The sequence below is a fragment of the Poromitra crassiceps genome (assembly GCF_964638095.1).
Source record: "Poromitra crassiceps genome assembly, chromosome: 14".
Classification (NCBI taxonomy): domain Eukaryota; kingdom Metazoa; phylum Chordata; class Actinopteri; order Beryciformes; family Melamphaidae; genus Poromitra; species Poromitra crassiceps.
Window position 1 is genome coordinate 41,312,182 of NC_139633.1, and position 12,945 is coordinate 41,325,126.

General features: G+C 42.2%; 1 protein-coding gene across 3 annotated transcripts in view; it reads left to right on the forward strand.

The window, feature by feature from the left end:
* Positions 1-12,945, forward strand: part of nfkb2 (nuclear factor of kappa light polypeptide gene enhancer in B-cells 2 (p49/p100)) — an 85,442-nt gene that overhangs the window by 7,023 nt on the left and 65,474 nt on the right. For 2 of the 3 annotated variants that reach the window (XM_083651035.1, XM_083651036.1), the window contains exon 2: positions 2,630-2,705. The exons of the other annotated variant lie outside the window; for it this stretch is intronic. In XM_083651035.1, coding sequence (XP_083507161.1) covers positions 2,689-2,705 — 17 coding nt within the window. In that variant the 5' untranslated portion in view covers positions 2,630-2,688. The remainder of the gene's footprint in view (positions 1-2,629; positions 2,706-12,945) is intronic. 3 annotated transcript variants of the gene reach the window in all.

Consider the following 12,945-nt stretch of genomic DNA (forward strand, 5'->3'; position numbering starts at 1 on the left):
CTGTAGATATGTTGATCATGGATGATGTGGTCACTGTAAATGGGTTAGTCTCCACTGCTGCCATGACCTTGACTACCATCTCTGCATCCCGGGTTACACGACTCTGACCAGACTCATGGTGTGGGTTGGAGGAGTGGAGGTGGAGCATAGACTTGAGCTCTGCAGAGACAGCTGCAGTGAGTGGTTTTGTGTAGACCCATTTTGTCCGGGCAGCAGGGCTGAGTGTAATGCCATCCAGACCGCTTGCTTCCTTGGTATCGGCATTATAGGTCTGCTCCAGTAGCATGTCAAGAGAAACAGTGTTGTCACTGCCATCTGCTCGTCTGCCAACAAATACACCTGCCAACAGTGCTTCATGTACCTCTGAAGCTGTTTCTGGTAGTTTCTTCATCTCAGCCAAATACAGAGGCAAAGATAGCTGCCCGTACTTGTAGTGGCCTGCTGCAGTGAGGTAGGGTAGCATTATTGCTGATTCACAGAGATGTCCTGTCCAGTCACCTTCCCGCTTGTAGTAGATAGACCTTTGGAGAATATCTGACATCTCCAGGAAGGTTGCCCAGAGGACTGCAGTTGGTTGCCCATTCAATGATTCCTGAAAAAGCAGCAGCTGCTCTCCTAGGACTGCCATCTCTGGACGCCTCGCCTGGATCATTTCTAACTTCTGAGTGCCAGTTGTCTCTTTCTCAAACAGGATCTTCAAGACCGACTCAACTTGGGGCTTCCAGGGCTGTGTGTCTCTGTCTGCTGCCCATGCCTCAAAGGCTTCCCAGAGCAGGCGCCACATGGCTTCACTGAGGACCTTGAGGGCATGTAAGGTTTGGTAGTAGTCAGCCTTTTCACCAAACATCTTCTTGGCAGTTCCTTCCTGACAGAGACCTGCTGCTACAAGAAGATCATCTGCCCCTGCATCCCTGATAATCTTGCAAATAGCCTATCTTAGTTGACCAGGTTGTTGATGCTGATGATGAGTCATGTGATTTTTTAAATTATAAAAGCTTAATTCTGGATCACAATATTATATAACATTCGATACCTGTAACCCTCTTTGGCCCCTGGATAGCTCATTCTCGAGTAGCCACCATCTTGGTAACATGCAAATTAGGGGTCCAGACACACCAAATCATAAAGATAAGTATTCCATTGAGTTTCTCATGCTCTGAAACCATGAAATAGACACCAAGTTTGCATTTCTAGCTCATCTGGTTCAAAGGTTATCGCCAAAGCTATTTTATGATAGGGGCCAATATTGAGGCGGCCATATTGGATTTCCAGCAGCATGTTGACCGGGTTGTCCATATAGATTGTGATCCTACTGGTTCATAGATATTATTTCTGGTGGCCAACCTTTTATGGCAGGGCAAATGCAGCACTCCAAAAAAAGGGGGTTTTTGCCCCCTGGGTAACTTGGATACTTGGACATCAAGGAGCAAAGGAGCCCCCCCCCCCCCCCCCCCCCCCCCCCCCGTGCTGACACACACACACACACACACACACACACACACACACACACACACACACACACACACACACACACACACACACACACACACACACCTCTTCTTCTTCTGTGGTGTTTTATGGTAGTTGGCATCCTTTATGTTGCATTGCCGCCTCCTTCTGGATTTATCCATCCACTGTTTCCCTATATTCTGTAAAACCTCCTCTCACCCACCCTGCCCGCACAAGTTTTAGACACACACACACACACACACACACACACACACACACACACACACACACACACACACACACACACACACACACATGAAGTGATGATCCATAGGTCAGCAGCTCCCAACCTTTTACAACTCAGACACTTGAAAATCTCAAAACTTTTCATGGCCAAGCTCCGCCCCCATAAAAAATACAGAGGTCAAATAATGCTTGTAGCCTTTATGTAACCTGCGCTGTGTTGACGCCACTTGCAGCAGCCCATGTTAGGGGCTCGCCCAGGGCCAGAGCGGGAATCGATCCGCCGACCTCCCGCTTCCAAGGCGCACACGCTAACCACTACGCCAAGAGAGCTAGCTGATTAACGGGCCTTTAATACAGGGGAGTGAGTTTAACCCAGAGCCGTGTCTATAGAAGAGTCCCGACATCTCCATTCACTCCAATGGACCAGTGTTTTACTCTCAAGAGTTCCAGGAAGTAAGGTCCTGGATTAAGCAGCACTGTTGAGTTGCAGCAAAATAGACAGTTTGTGTTTACTTAGATTTTTTTTTTTTTTGCTTGAATCAAATTGTATATTATCAGCTTTATTTTAGCATGCAAAAGTAGCGCGAGACCCATTCCTGGCTGTTCATTGGCTCGCATTTTGGTCCTCCACTGATGCCACTCTCTCTCTAGAGGACACTAGTTTAACCAACCCACTCGTCATTCGGTTACACTCAGAGCACTTTTTATTCTCCACAGTCACTAACACAGCATCTGAAACATGTTGAAGGAGCTGTCCATCAGCAAGGCTTTTTTAAATTTGTTTAAAGTAAAAAAAAAAAAAAACAGTGTAATCAAATGCAATACCTCCGCGAACCACCAGAGGGCTGCGGCTCACAGGTTGGGAATCGCTGCCATAAGGAAATCCCCAGGTGCATGTAGGGCTAACAGCTAACAGCTCTTCCTCTTGTTGCAGGGCTGAGCCTGGCTCTTCATCAGCATCATCATCATTGTCTTCCTCAGTTCTGATGCATCATGGCCGGAGCGCTGAGGTACGGCTCATCTGTTGGGCTTTTCAACCTGGAGCTTATTTCCAACTGGATTTATGTTTTACATCTCGCCCTGAACAGAATCTTCTGAAAATAAAGCCTTATAGAGCTACAACGGCCTGCGCAACGGTCTGAAACAGAGGCTGCAGTGTACCTGCTAAGCGTTAGGGGTGGGATCATACACACATCGATCTATCTGCATCGATTCAATGATCAACGATCCAATAGCATCATCAATGCACAGTGAAAACATCAATATAAATCGCCATGACGCCATAAGAAATAAAGATAATTTTTATTATTTTATTTTGAAATTCCACACCACATCTGCGTCACCATTTCTGCCCAAGCGCACGGCTTTCCACATACAAACAATGCGCGCGCCATGGCAACGCAAGAACAAGAGGGAGAGGATATTAGCTCCCCTCTCGGATATAAATCAATGCATATCTAATATCGATCGCAGCCCCTTGAATCAAATCGTATTGAAATCGCAGATTTTGTGAGATCAGCAAATATTGCATCGTCCAATGAATATAATATCGTATCGTGATAAAACTTGTGATTCCCACCCCTACTAAGTACATTTTCGTCCTGTAAATAGCTTATTTTCTGTCACGCATCGGCTCATATCCTTATTATATCATAGAGACAATGAGAAAATGAATGCTTTATTTACGTTGCTTTCACCCTGTCTCTCTCTCTGCTGTCCGTCACATTGGTAGAGATAGAAGTTCCCATTGCTCCGCTCCTCAGTGTGTGATCCATAACGTTAGTCTGGCTCAAATCAATACGGGCGGCCATTGAATTCAAATGCATCGTCCATATTCTCAAAATCAGATAAATATCCACGCTAAATATGACGGCTTCATCCACTGAACGCTCAACTTTCAACTGATGTGAGACTCTCGCGGGACTTGGTTTCCCCGGATGTGGAAAGTAGCAGACAGCAGGTTGACAGAGGTCAATAGAGAGACTCACATTTATGACAGTATCATATAATAAGGATATGAGCTTCTGCATGGCAGAACATAAGACGGAGATGCGTGCTCAGCAGGTGCGCCTACGACCTCTCTTTCAGGCCATTGTGCCGTTCAGCTCTATAATGGTTTATTTTCAGAAAATTCTGTTCACTGACTTGTAAATCATAAATCCAGCTAGAAATAACATCCATTTTGTAAAGAAAAAAAAGAATTCTCCTTTAAAGGGACAGTCTGTGTTGTTTATTAAAGGGTCAGTCTGTGTTGTTTATTAAAGGGCAGTCTGTGTTGTTTATTAAATGGACAGTCTGTTGTTTAGTAAAGGGACAGACTGTGTTGTTTATTAAAGGGACAGACTGTGTTGTTTATTAAAGGGCAGTCTGTGTTGTTTATTAAATGGACAGTCTGTTGTTTAGTAAAGGGACAGTCTGTGTTGTTTATTAAATGGACAGTCTGTTGTTTAGTAAAGGGACAGACGGTGTTGTTTATTAAAGGGACAGACTGTGTTGTTTATTAAATGGACAGTCTGTTGTTTAGTAAAGGGACAGTCTGTGTTGTTTATTAAAGGGACAGACTGTGTTGTTTATTAAAGGGCAGTCTGTGTTGTTTATTAAATGGACAGTCTGTTGTTTAGTAAAGGGACAGACTGTGTTGTTTATTAAAGGGACAGTCTGTGTTGTTTATTAAATGGACAGTCTGTTGTTTAGTAAAGGGACAGACTGTGTTGTTTATTAAAGGGACAGACTGTGTTGTTTATTAAATGGACAGTCTGTTGTTTAGTAAAGGGACAGTCTGTGTTGTTTATTAAAGGCACAGACTGTGTTGTTTATTAAAGGGCAGTCTGTGTTGTTTATTAAATAGACAGTCTGTTGTTTAGTAAAGGGACAGATTGTGTTGTTTATTAAAGGGCAGTCTGTGTTGTTTATTAAATGGACAGTCTGTTGTTTAGTAAAGGGACAGACTGTGTTGTTTATTAAAGGGCAGTCTGTGTTGTTTATTAAATGGACAGTCTGTTGTTTAGTAAAGGGACAGATTGTGTTGTTTATTAAAGGGCAGTCTGTGTTGTTTATTAAATGGACAGTCTGTTGTTTAGTAAAGGGACAGACTGTGTTGTTTATTAAAGGGCAGTCTGTGTTGTTTATTAAATGGACAGTCTGTTGTTTAGTAAAGGGACAGACTTTGTTGTTTATTAAAGGGCAGTCTGTGTTGTTTATTAAATGGACAGTCTGTTGTTTAGTAAAGGGACATACTGTGTTGTTTATTAAAGGGCAGTCTGTGTTGTTTATTAAAGGGCAGTCTGTGTTGTTTATTAAATGGACAGTCTGTGTTGTTTATTAAAGGACAGTCTGTGTTGTTTATTAAATGGACAGTCTGTTGTTTAGTAAAGGGACATACTGTGTTGTTTATTAAAGGGCAGTCTGTGTTGTTTATTAAATGGACAGTCTGTTGTTTAGTAAAGGGACATACTGTGTTGTTTATTAAAGGGCAGTCTGTGTTGTTTATTAAATGGACAGTCTGTGTTGTTTATTAAAGGACAGTCTGTGTTGTTTATTAAATGGACAGTCTGTGTTGTTTATTAAAGGACAGTCTGTGTTGTTTATTAAAGGACAGTCTTTGTTGTTTATTAAAGGACAGTCTGTTGTTTAGTAAAGGGCAGTCTGTGTTGTTTATTAAAGGACAGTCTGTGTTGTTTATTAAAGGACAGTCTGTGTTGTTTATTAAAGGACAGTCTGTGTTGTTTATTAAAGGACAGTCTGTGTTGTTTATTAAAGGACAGTCTGTGTTGTTAATTAAAGGGCAGTCTGTGTTGTTTATTAAAGGACAGTCTGTGTTGTTTATTAAAGGACAGTCTGTGTTGTTTATTGAAGGACAGTCTGTGTTGTTTATTAAAGGACAGTCTGTGTTGTTTATTAAAGGGCAGTCTGTGTTGTTTAGTAAAGGGACAGACTGTGTTGTTTATTAAAGGGCAGTCTGTGTTGTTTATTAAATGGACAGTCTGTGTTGTTTATTAAAGGACAGTCTGTGTTGTTTATTAAAGGGCAGTCTGTGTTGTTTATTAAAGGACAGTCTGTGTTGTTTATTAAAGGACAGTCTGTGTTGTTTATTAAAGGACAGTCTGTGTTGTTTATTAAAGGACAGTCTGTGTTGTTTATAAAAGGACAGTCTGTGTTGTTTATTAAAGGACAGTCTGTGTTGTTTATTAAAGGACAGTCTGTGTTGTTTATTAAAGGGCAGTCTGTGTTGTTTAGTAAAGGGACAGACTGTGTTGTTTATTAAAGGGCAGTCTGTGTTGTTTATTAAATGGACAGTCTGTTGTTTAGTAAAAGGACAGTCTGAATGAATGAATGAATGAATGAATATTTTATTTTCGTGTCAGGACAATTACATGACCCATCCCACATGGGATTATCAGACACATCAACATTCAATATTTAACAAAACATAACATTCCGGTATGTTACCCAACCAGAAGCTTTCAGTGCAGCCCAAATTAGAGAGTATATATACATGCAGACATAATGGGCTCTATTCTCCCACAGGCCATCGGCGCTATTACGGGCCTTAACCGCAAAAAAACGTGCCTTGCGCCTGTTTCGGCAAGATAGCAATAGGCTTTAGGCTGCCAAATGCGCTTTAGGCCGAATGGGCGTGGCGCAGTCCCAAAGTGGGCGTGTCGGCGCTAAATACCAGCCTAGTCATATCTTGGGAGCTGGCCTACATTTAGCGCTTTGCGCTTTTCAAAAGCAGGCCTATTCTTTGCCTTCACTGCTTCTTCTCTGTCACCCTTCTCTCTCTCTCTCTCTGAGTTCCCAGCATGCATTGTGTTTCTTCATTTCGCTACTAAATAGCCACCAAATGAGCCAAAATAGATATAAAAGGTAGTTCTAAATTAATGTGTAATGGTAACACAGCCTGCCATTGTCAACATTTCAATATTGGACCAAATAAAACCTCGAAATGAAAACACCACCCTATGTGAAACATATATGTCCTCCTGGGCATATATATACCCCTTGTCGAGTTAACGTGATTTAGAGAAGTAACAGCGGAACGCGCTTCGGAACGCGCTTCTAATGGCATCTGCTATACTGTGATGTCCGTCCAATAACTTGGCCCTATTTCACATTTAGTTTTACAATAAAAACACATTTATGCAATGACTTGACATAATGTAGGGTATATTTATGTGCATCATCCTTCCTGCAGCAGGCGAGAGAAAATGATATCTTTCTGGACAAACTTTCACCAATCTAATAGGCTATATTTTTCTAGCTGATGCATAGAACATTATTTTCACTTTGATCTTGCTATAGTGTAGCGTATTTACATGCTTGCAGTAGGTATTGAAACTGCAGTTAGATTGGTTTGAGAAGCATAATAATATGGAATAATAGCCTATAATGCAGACAGACAGGCTGGATGAAGGGAGGGGGGGGGGGGGGGGGGCAGAGCGTTTGGCTTTCGTCTGGTTTTGCGGGATCACTGGAATTGGAGCTAAAAAGGCAAGCGTGCGATTCGTTTATTGCACTTATCCAATGAGCATGACGGTGCATAATTTTACGCCTAAAAGGCGTGGTTGTAATGCTTTGGGCTGCATCTAGCGCCAGCACGACGATATCAAGTGCGCCTTTCCACGCCCACTGCTTTGATCTGCGCCTGCCGCTCGGCCTAGAAACTGCGCCGATGCAACGATAGGGGCCAATATGCCTATACATATACATACATACATACCTGCACATAGAATACGAAAAAAAAAAAAAAAAAAAAAAAACACTCTAATTTATCAGTTATACGTCAACCTTCTCCTCCTGTCTCACGCTTTAGAAAGAAATTCAGAGAATGCAAAAATATTATCAAAAAGAAATTCGAGTATTACTCCGTTCTCACTATCTATCATATTTAGCTGGAGTATGGACTCTTTTAAACATTGTTTCTCTCAAGTCATGATACAAAGGACAATATAAAATGAAATGAATTTAATTCTCCACCTCATTCAACTCACAATATTCACATCTGTCTGTTTATTAAATGGACAGTCCGTGTTGTTTATTAAAGGGCAGTCTGTGTTGTTTATTAAAGGGCAGTCTGTGTTGTTTATTAAAGGGACAGACTGTGTTGTTTATTAAAGGGACAGACTGTGTTGTTTATTAAAGGGCAGTCTGTGTTGTTTATTAAAGGGCAGTCTGTGTTGTTTATTAAAGGGCAGTCTGTGTTGTTTATTAAAGGGACAGACTGTGTTGTTTATTAAAGGGCAGTCTGTGTTGTTTATTAAAGGGCAGTCTGTGTTGTTTATTAAAGGGCAGTCTGTGTTGTTTATTAAAGGGACAGACTGTGTTGTTTATTAAAGGGCAGTCTGTGTTGTTTATTAAAGGGCAGTCTGTGTTGTTTATTAAAGGGACAGACTGTGTTGTTTATTAAAGGGCAGTCTGTGTTGTTTATTAAATGGACAGTCTGTTGTTTAGTAAAGGGACAGTCTGTGTTGTTTATTAAAGGGCAGTCTGTGTTGTTTATTAAAGGGACAGACTGTGTTGTTTATTAAAGGGCAGTCTGTGTTGTTTATTTAAGGGCAGTCTGTTGTTTAGTAAAGGGACAGTCTGTGTTGTTTATTAAAGGGCAGTCTCTGTTGTTTATTAAATGGACAGTCTGTTGTTTAGTAAAGGGCAGTATGTGTTGTTTATTAAATGGACAGTCTGTGTTGTTTTTTAAAGGGCAGTCTATGTTGTTTATTAAATGGACAGTCTGTTGTTTAGTAAAGGGACAGTCTGTGTTGTTTATTAAAGGGCAGTCTGTGTTGTTTATTAAAGCAGTCTGTGTTGTTTATTAAAGGGACAGAATGTGTTGTTTATTAAAGGGACAGTCTGTGTTGTTTATTAAAGGGCAGTCTGTGTTGTTTTTTAAAGCAGTCTGTGTTGTTTATTAAAGGGACAGAATGTGTTGTTTATTAAAGGGACAGTCTGTGTTGTTTATTAAAGCACAGTCTGTGTTGTTTATTAAAGGGCAGTCTGTGTTGTTTATTAAAGCACAGTCTGTGTTGTTTATTAAAGGGCAGTCTGTGTTGTTTATTAAATGGACAGTCTGTTGTTTAGTAAAGGGACAGTCTGTGTTGTTTATTAAAGGGCAGTCTGTGTTGTTTTTTAAAGCAGTCTGTGTTGTTTATTAAAGGGCAGTCTCTGTTGTTTATTAAATGGACAGTCTGTTGTTTAGTAAAGGGACAGTCTGTGTTGTTTATTAAAGGGCAGTCTGTGTTGTTTTTTAAAGCAGTCTGTGTTGTTTATTAAAGGGACAGTCTGTGTTGTTTATTAAAGGGACAGTCTGTGTTGTTTATTAAAGCACAGTCTGTGTTGTTTATTAAAGGGACAGTCTGTGTTGTTTATTAAAGGGACAGTCTGTGTTGTTTATTAAAGCACAGTCTGTGTTGTTTATTAAAGGGACAGAATGTGTTGTTTATTAAAGGGACAGTCTGTGTTGTTTATTAAAGGGACAGTCTGTGTTGTTTATTAAAGCACAGTCTGTGTTGTTTATTAAAGGGACAGTCTGTACTTTGAGCGGTAACTTAACCGAATCGATCCCTGAAATGTTTGGTGCGTGCGTCCCTGTGTGCGACCTGCCAGAGGGCCCAGTGCCAGATATAGAGCCACTCCCGCCTGCAGGAGTGAGTCAGCTGTTAGATGACGGAGTGATATAACATGCCAGAGTGACATCACAGTGATATCACATGCCAGAGTGACATCATAGTGATATCACATGCCAGAGTGACATCACAGTGATATCACATGCCAGAGTGACATCACAGTGATATCACATGCCAGAGTGACATCAGAGTTGTTTCCTGTAAGGAAGGTTTGACAGGCAGAACGTTTTGGGATTTTTGATTTCGTAGTTGGAGTGTCAGTTCTCTTGTTCTAATCCCAAACCAGCACCTGACCCCTCTTCCTATCCACTCCCCTTCCGTCTGATCTCTCTAATTTGTCAAGTATTTCTGATTATTCACACACAGCTTGTTTTCCTCACACTGACCGAATGTGGTGACGTTTCAAACTAAAACAAGAGAATATCACTACTTTGTTCCTCAGGTCACCTCCATAAATGCCTTTATGCAAGAAAACAAAAATAGTTCAGTTTCTTTCACAACCATTCTCATGGTTTGGCATGTTACTCTATGTGTTTACAGTGACAACAGTAACCTGTTATCGTTTCCTTTTGTAACATTTTAAACGGCATAACAGCCGCGCGAGCAGGGTTTCTTTCGGTTTCCATGGCGATAGTCTCGTTTGCCAAACTATCTCCGTTTCGCGCTGTATCAGTGCAGGAGAGAGTCTGGCTGCTCTTACTCTCACTCTGGTCTGTTATCTTTACAACCATCCACCGAAAGTACCAAGCAGGCCTGCTCTATTGCACAATCCAAATCTTCGTCAAAACTTGCCATTTTCAGCGTGTAGCAACGCTAGCTTGATAGCTAGCGTTTCACAGCGGCAGAAGCATTTGAGAGCAACATGCAGGGAGCCGACTGAAATGGCAGAGCTTATCCCCACAGAGGGAGTCAGACTATCATGGTGATGACTGATTCCACATCTTCTGCTGGAGTGGCGAGAGGGCGTCTCTCCTCCACCTTCATCTGAGGGCACCTCCACAGCTGTGAGTGTAACGTGATTTGCATGACACTTGGTGCTGAAGTGTTGGGTTTGTAGAGGCTGGTTTGAAGTTGGACCAGAGACTCCCACTGTCACAAAGTTGACCTGGACAAATGGATCAGAACCTGGTGAAGGCTTTAACCATCGGGCTGCTTCTTCTGGTCTTCTGGTTCCAGCTGAAGCTCCAGCAGCTTCACAGAGCTGGACCAGCATGTGCTCAGATGACAGCTTAACCCATTGATACCTGATGCAGCATTTGCGTGTATATCCCTCATTTGTGTGTGTATCCCTTTAAGTTGGTGGTTTGTTAGTGGTTTCCTTTGAAGGAGAACAGTTACAGGCATGTACACCCGATGCGTTACGGCTGCGTTGAGGATCCGGTAAAACTGCCGGATCGACTCTCGCCCATGTTAATAGATGGATACATGCGGTACGGAAAAATTACGCACCTGTTCGATTTTTGTCGGATCCCGCATCCGTCTGACAGATTCCATGAGTGTGGGTCTGTTCGTAGCCGTACCACATCTGTTCCGGAGCTGGTGGACATCAGCCCAGGGTAGTCCAATAGACTTTTATAGAACTCCCACAAAATGCAGGGTAGTCCAATAGGCTTACATAGAACTCCCACAACGTGCAGGGTAGTCCAATAGACTTCCATAGAACTCCCACAACATGCAGGGTAGTCCAATAGACTTCCATAGAACTCCCTAAATGTGCAGGGTAGTCCAGTAGACTTCCATAGAACTTCCACAATGTGCAGGGTAGTACACAATATTTAATTTTAAATTAACATTACTGTTGTGATGTCATTATTCAGTATCTTCTCCTCTTGTCTGCAGCATTACTCAATTTACCCTCAGGAATCAGGGACAGTGATAGCCTACCTGCTATTTTTCTTGTCATCTCTTTCTCTTCACAAAGCGTGTCTCCGACTCCGTGAACAAAGTAAACACAGTTATGTAAACACTAGTTTCAACGTGAGGCTAAGTAAACAAAACTTCAGCATTTCCCGGAGTGCAGGCTTCACATTAGCACTGCGGTCTACAGAGGTCTGTCCAATGAGACGGGTCTAGCACCTGAAATGGGACAAAGCTATTGTGTGGATCCTATATTTACCCAAGAACCACTGCGTTGAGCAAAGATTATCTATAGAGAAGATATCCACTACACATCACAGACTCATGCAGAGAAACACAGTAGGACTCGATCCAAATTCAACAATTTCCACCAGGGGGGCGCTGCAGCACCCACCGCACCGTGCTTCCAGCGCCGTTGGGGTGGTGTTCAGTAAGCGTGTTGTGGTCAGGGTGGTGTTCATTAAGGGTGTTGTGGTCAGGGTGGTGTTCAGTAAGGGTGTTGTGGTCAGGGTGGTGGATTGACGTATGCGTTTGCCTTCTGTGCCGACGGCCGGGGTTCGATTCCCAGAATTTTCAAAGTACATTTCAACTATAAGAGACAAAATGCTGTCCTTATTTAACCCTAACCCAAACCATTTCTCTAACCTTAACCAAGTTGTTTTAGTTGCCTAACCATAACGTAACACAAGTTGTAGGCTATGGTCTCTCTTTTTTTTAAGTGTAGGTGTGTTAAAAAGTGGGGCGAGTTGTTGAATTTTCAAATTGTCTTTAAATTATACGTATATACATAAAAAGTTTATTTGTCTTGTCTTAACACATTGACTGCCAGACGTTTTTTTTTGCTGTAGGTAGCTTCTGCCAAGCCGTTTTTTGAGGATTATGGCTCATTTTATAAGAGCCGAGGATTCGTTTCAGCTTGGAGTTTGTGAACATACAATATCTCAAAAGTACTAATAGAATGTGTACTTTCTCTGTCTAAAAGAGTTAGTTTGTAGAGTTAGTAGTTATGTAAGCATTAGCAGTTGAATACAGCATGGTTTTAGCGTGAAAAAGAATATTCAGAGATAAACGGCTTTTTGTGAAATTGGATGGAACGGTCACTTTAACCATTCATTTTTGGCTCTCTCTCTCTCTCTCTCCCTCCCCCTCTCGCTCTCTCTCTCTCTCTCCCTCCCTCTCGCTCTCCCTCCCTCTCTCTCTCTCTCTCTCTCTCTCTCTCTCTCCCTCCCTCTCGAGTTGCTTCAACTCCGCCCTCCGTGGGCGGACAAGCTTGTCACCAGTCAGTGCTTTGCTGCTCTCCTGTGCCTGCATGTCTGGGCCGCTGTTTGAGGAAGTCGGGATGGACTCGCTCGTTTGGAGTTTTGGTTGAGAGAAGCTTTTGCGATTCTGGTCATATTTATGCTGCGTGTTTCAAAGTGTGTTCCTCCACCTGTAATCTATCACCCGATCATAGTAGATCGGCTGAATCTATTATGTAAATTTGCAATCCCGCATCGCCAGCAATCAGCGCGAAAAGGAGAATGGCTGGGCTGAGAATGGCTTGACAAGTTAAAAAAATGCTTTCCTTTCTCTAGCCAGGAGAGCACTGTTGCCACTTAGTGGGTCGGTGGAATGGGTTGTAAACGTTCGGTGGCTCCAATAATTATATAAGAGATGTAAAAGGCTTAGATGCACAACCCACCGTCAAAAAAAAAAAATCGATGCCAAAAACGTGTAAACACGTTGTTGGCAGGGAACAGCTGGATTCTGAAAACGTGTTCATACGTTGTTGGCA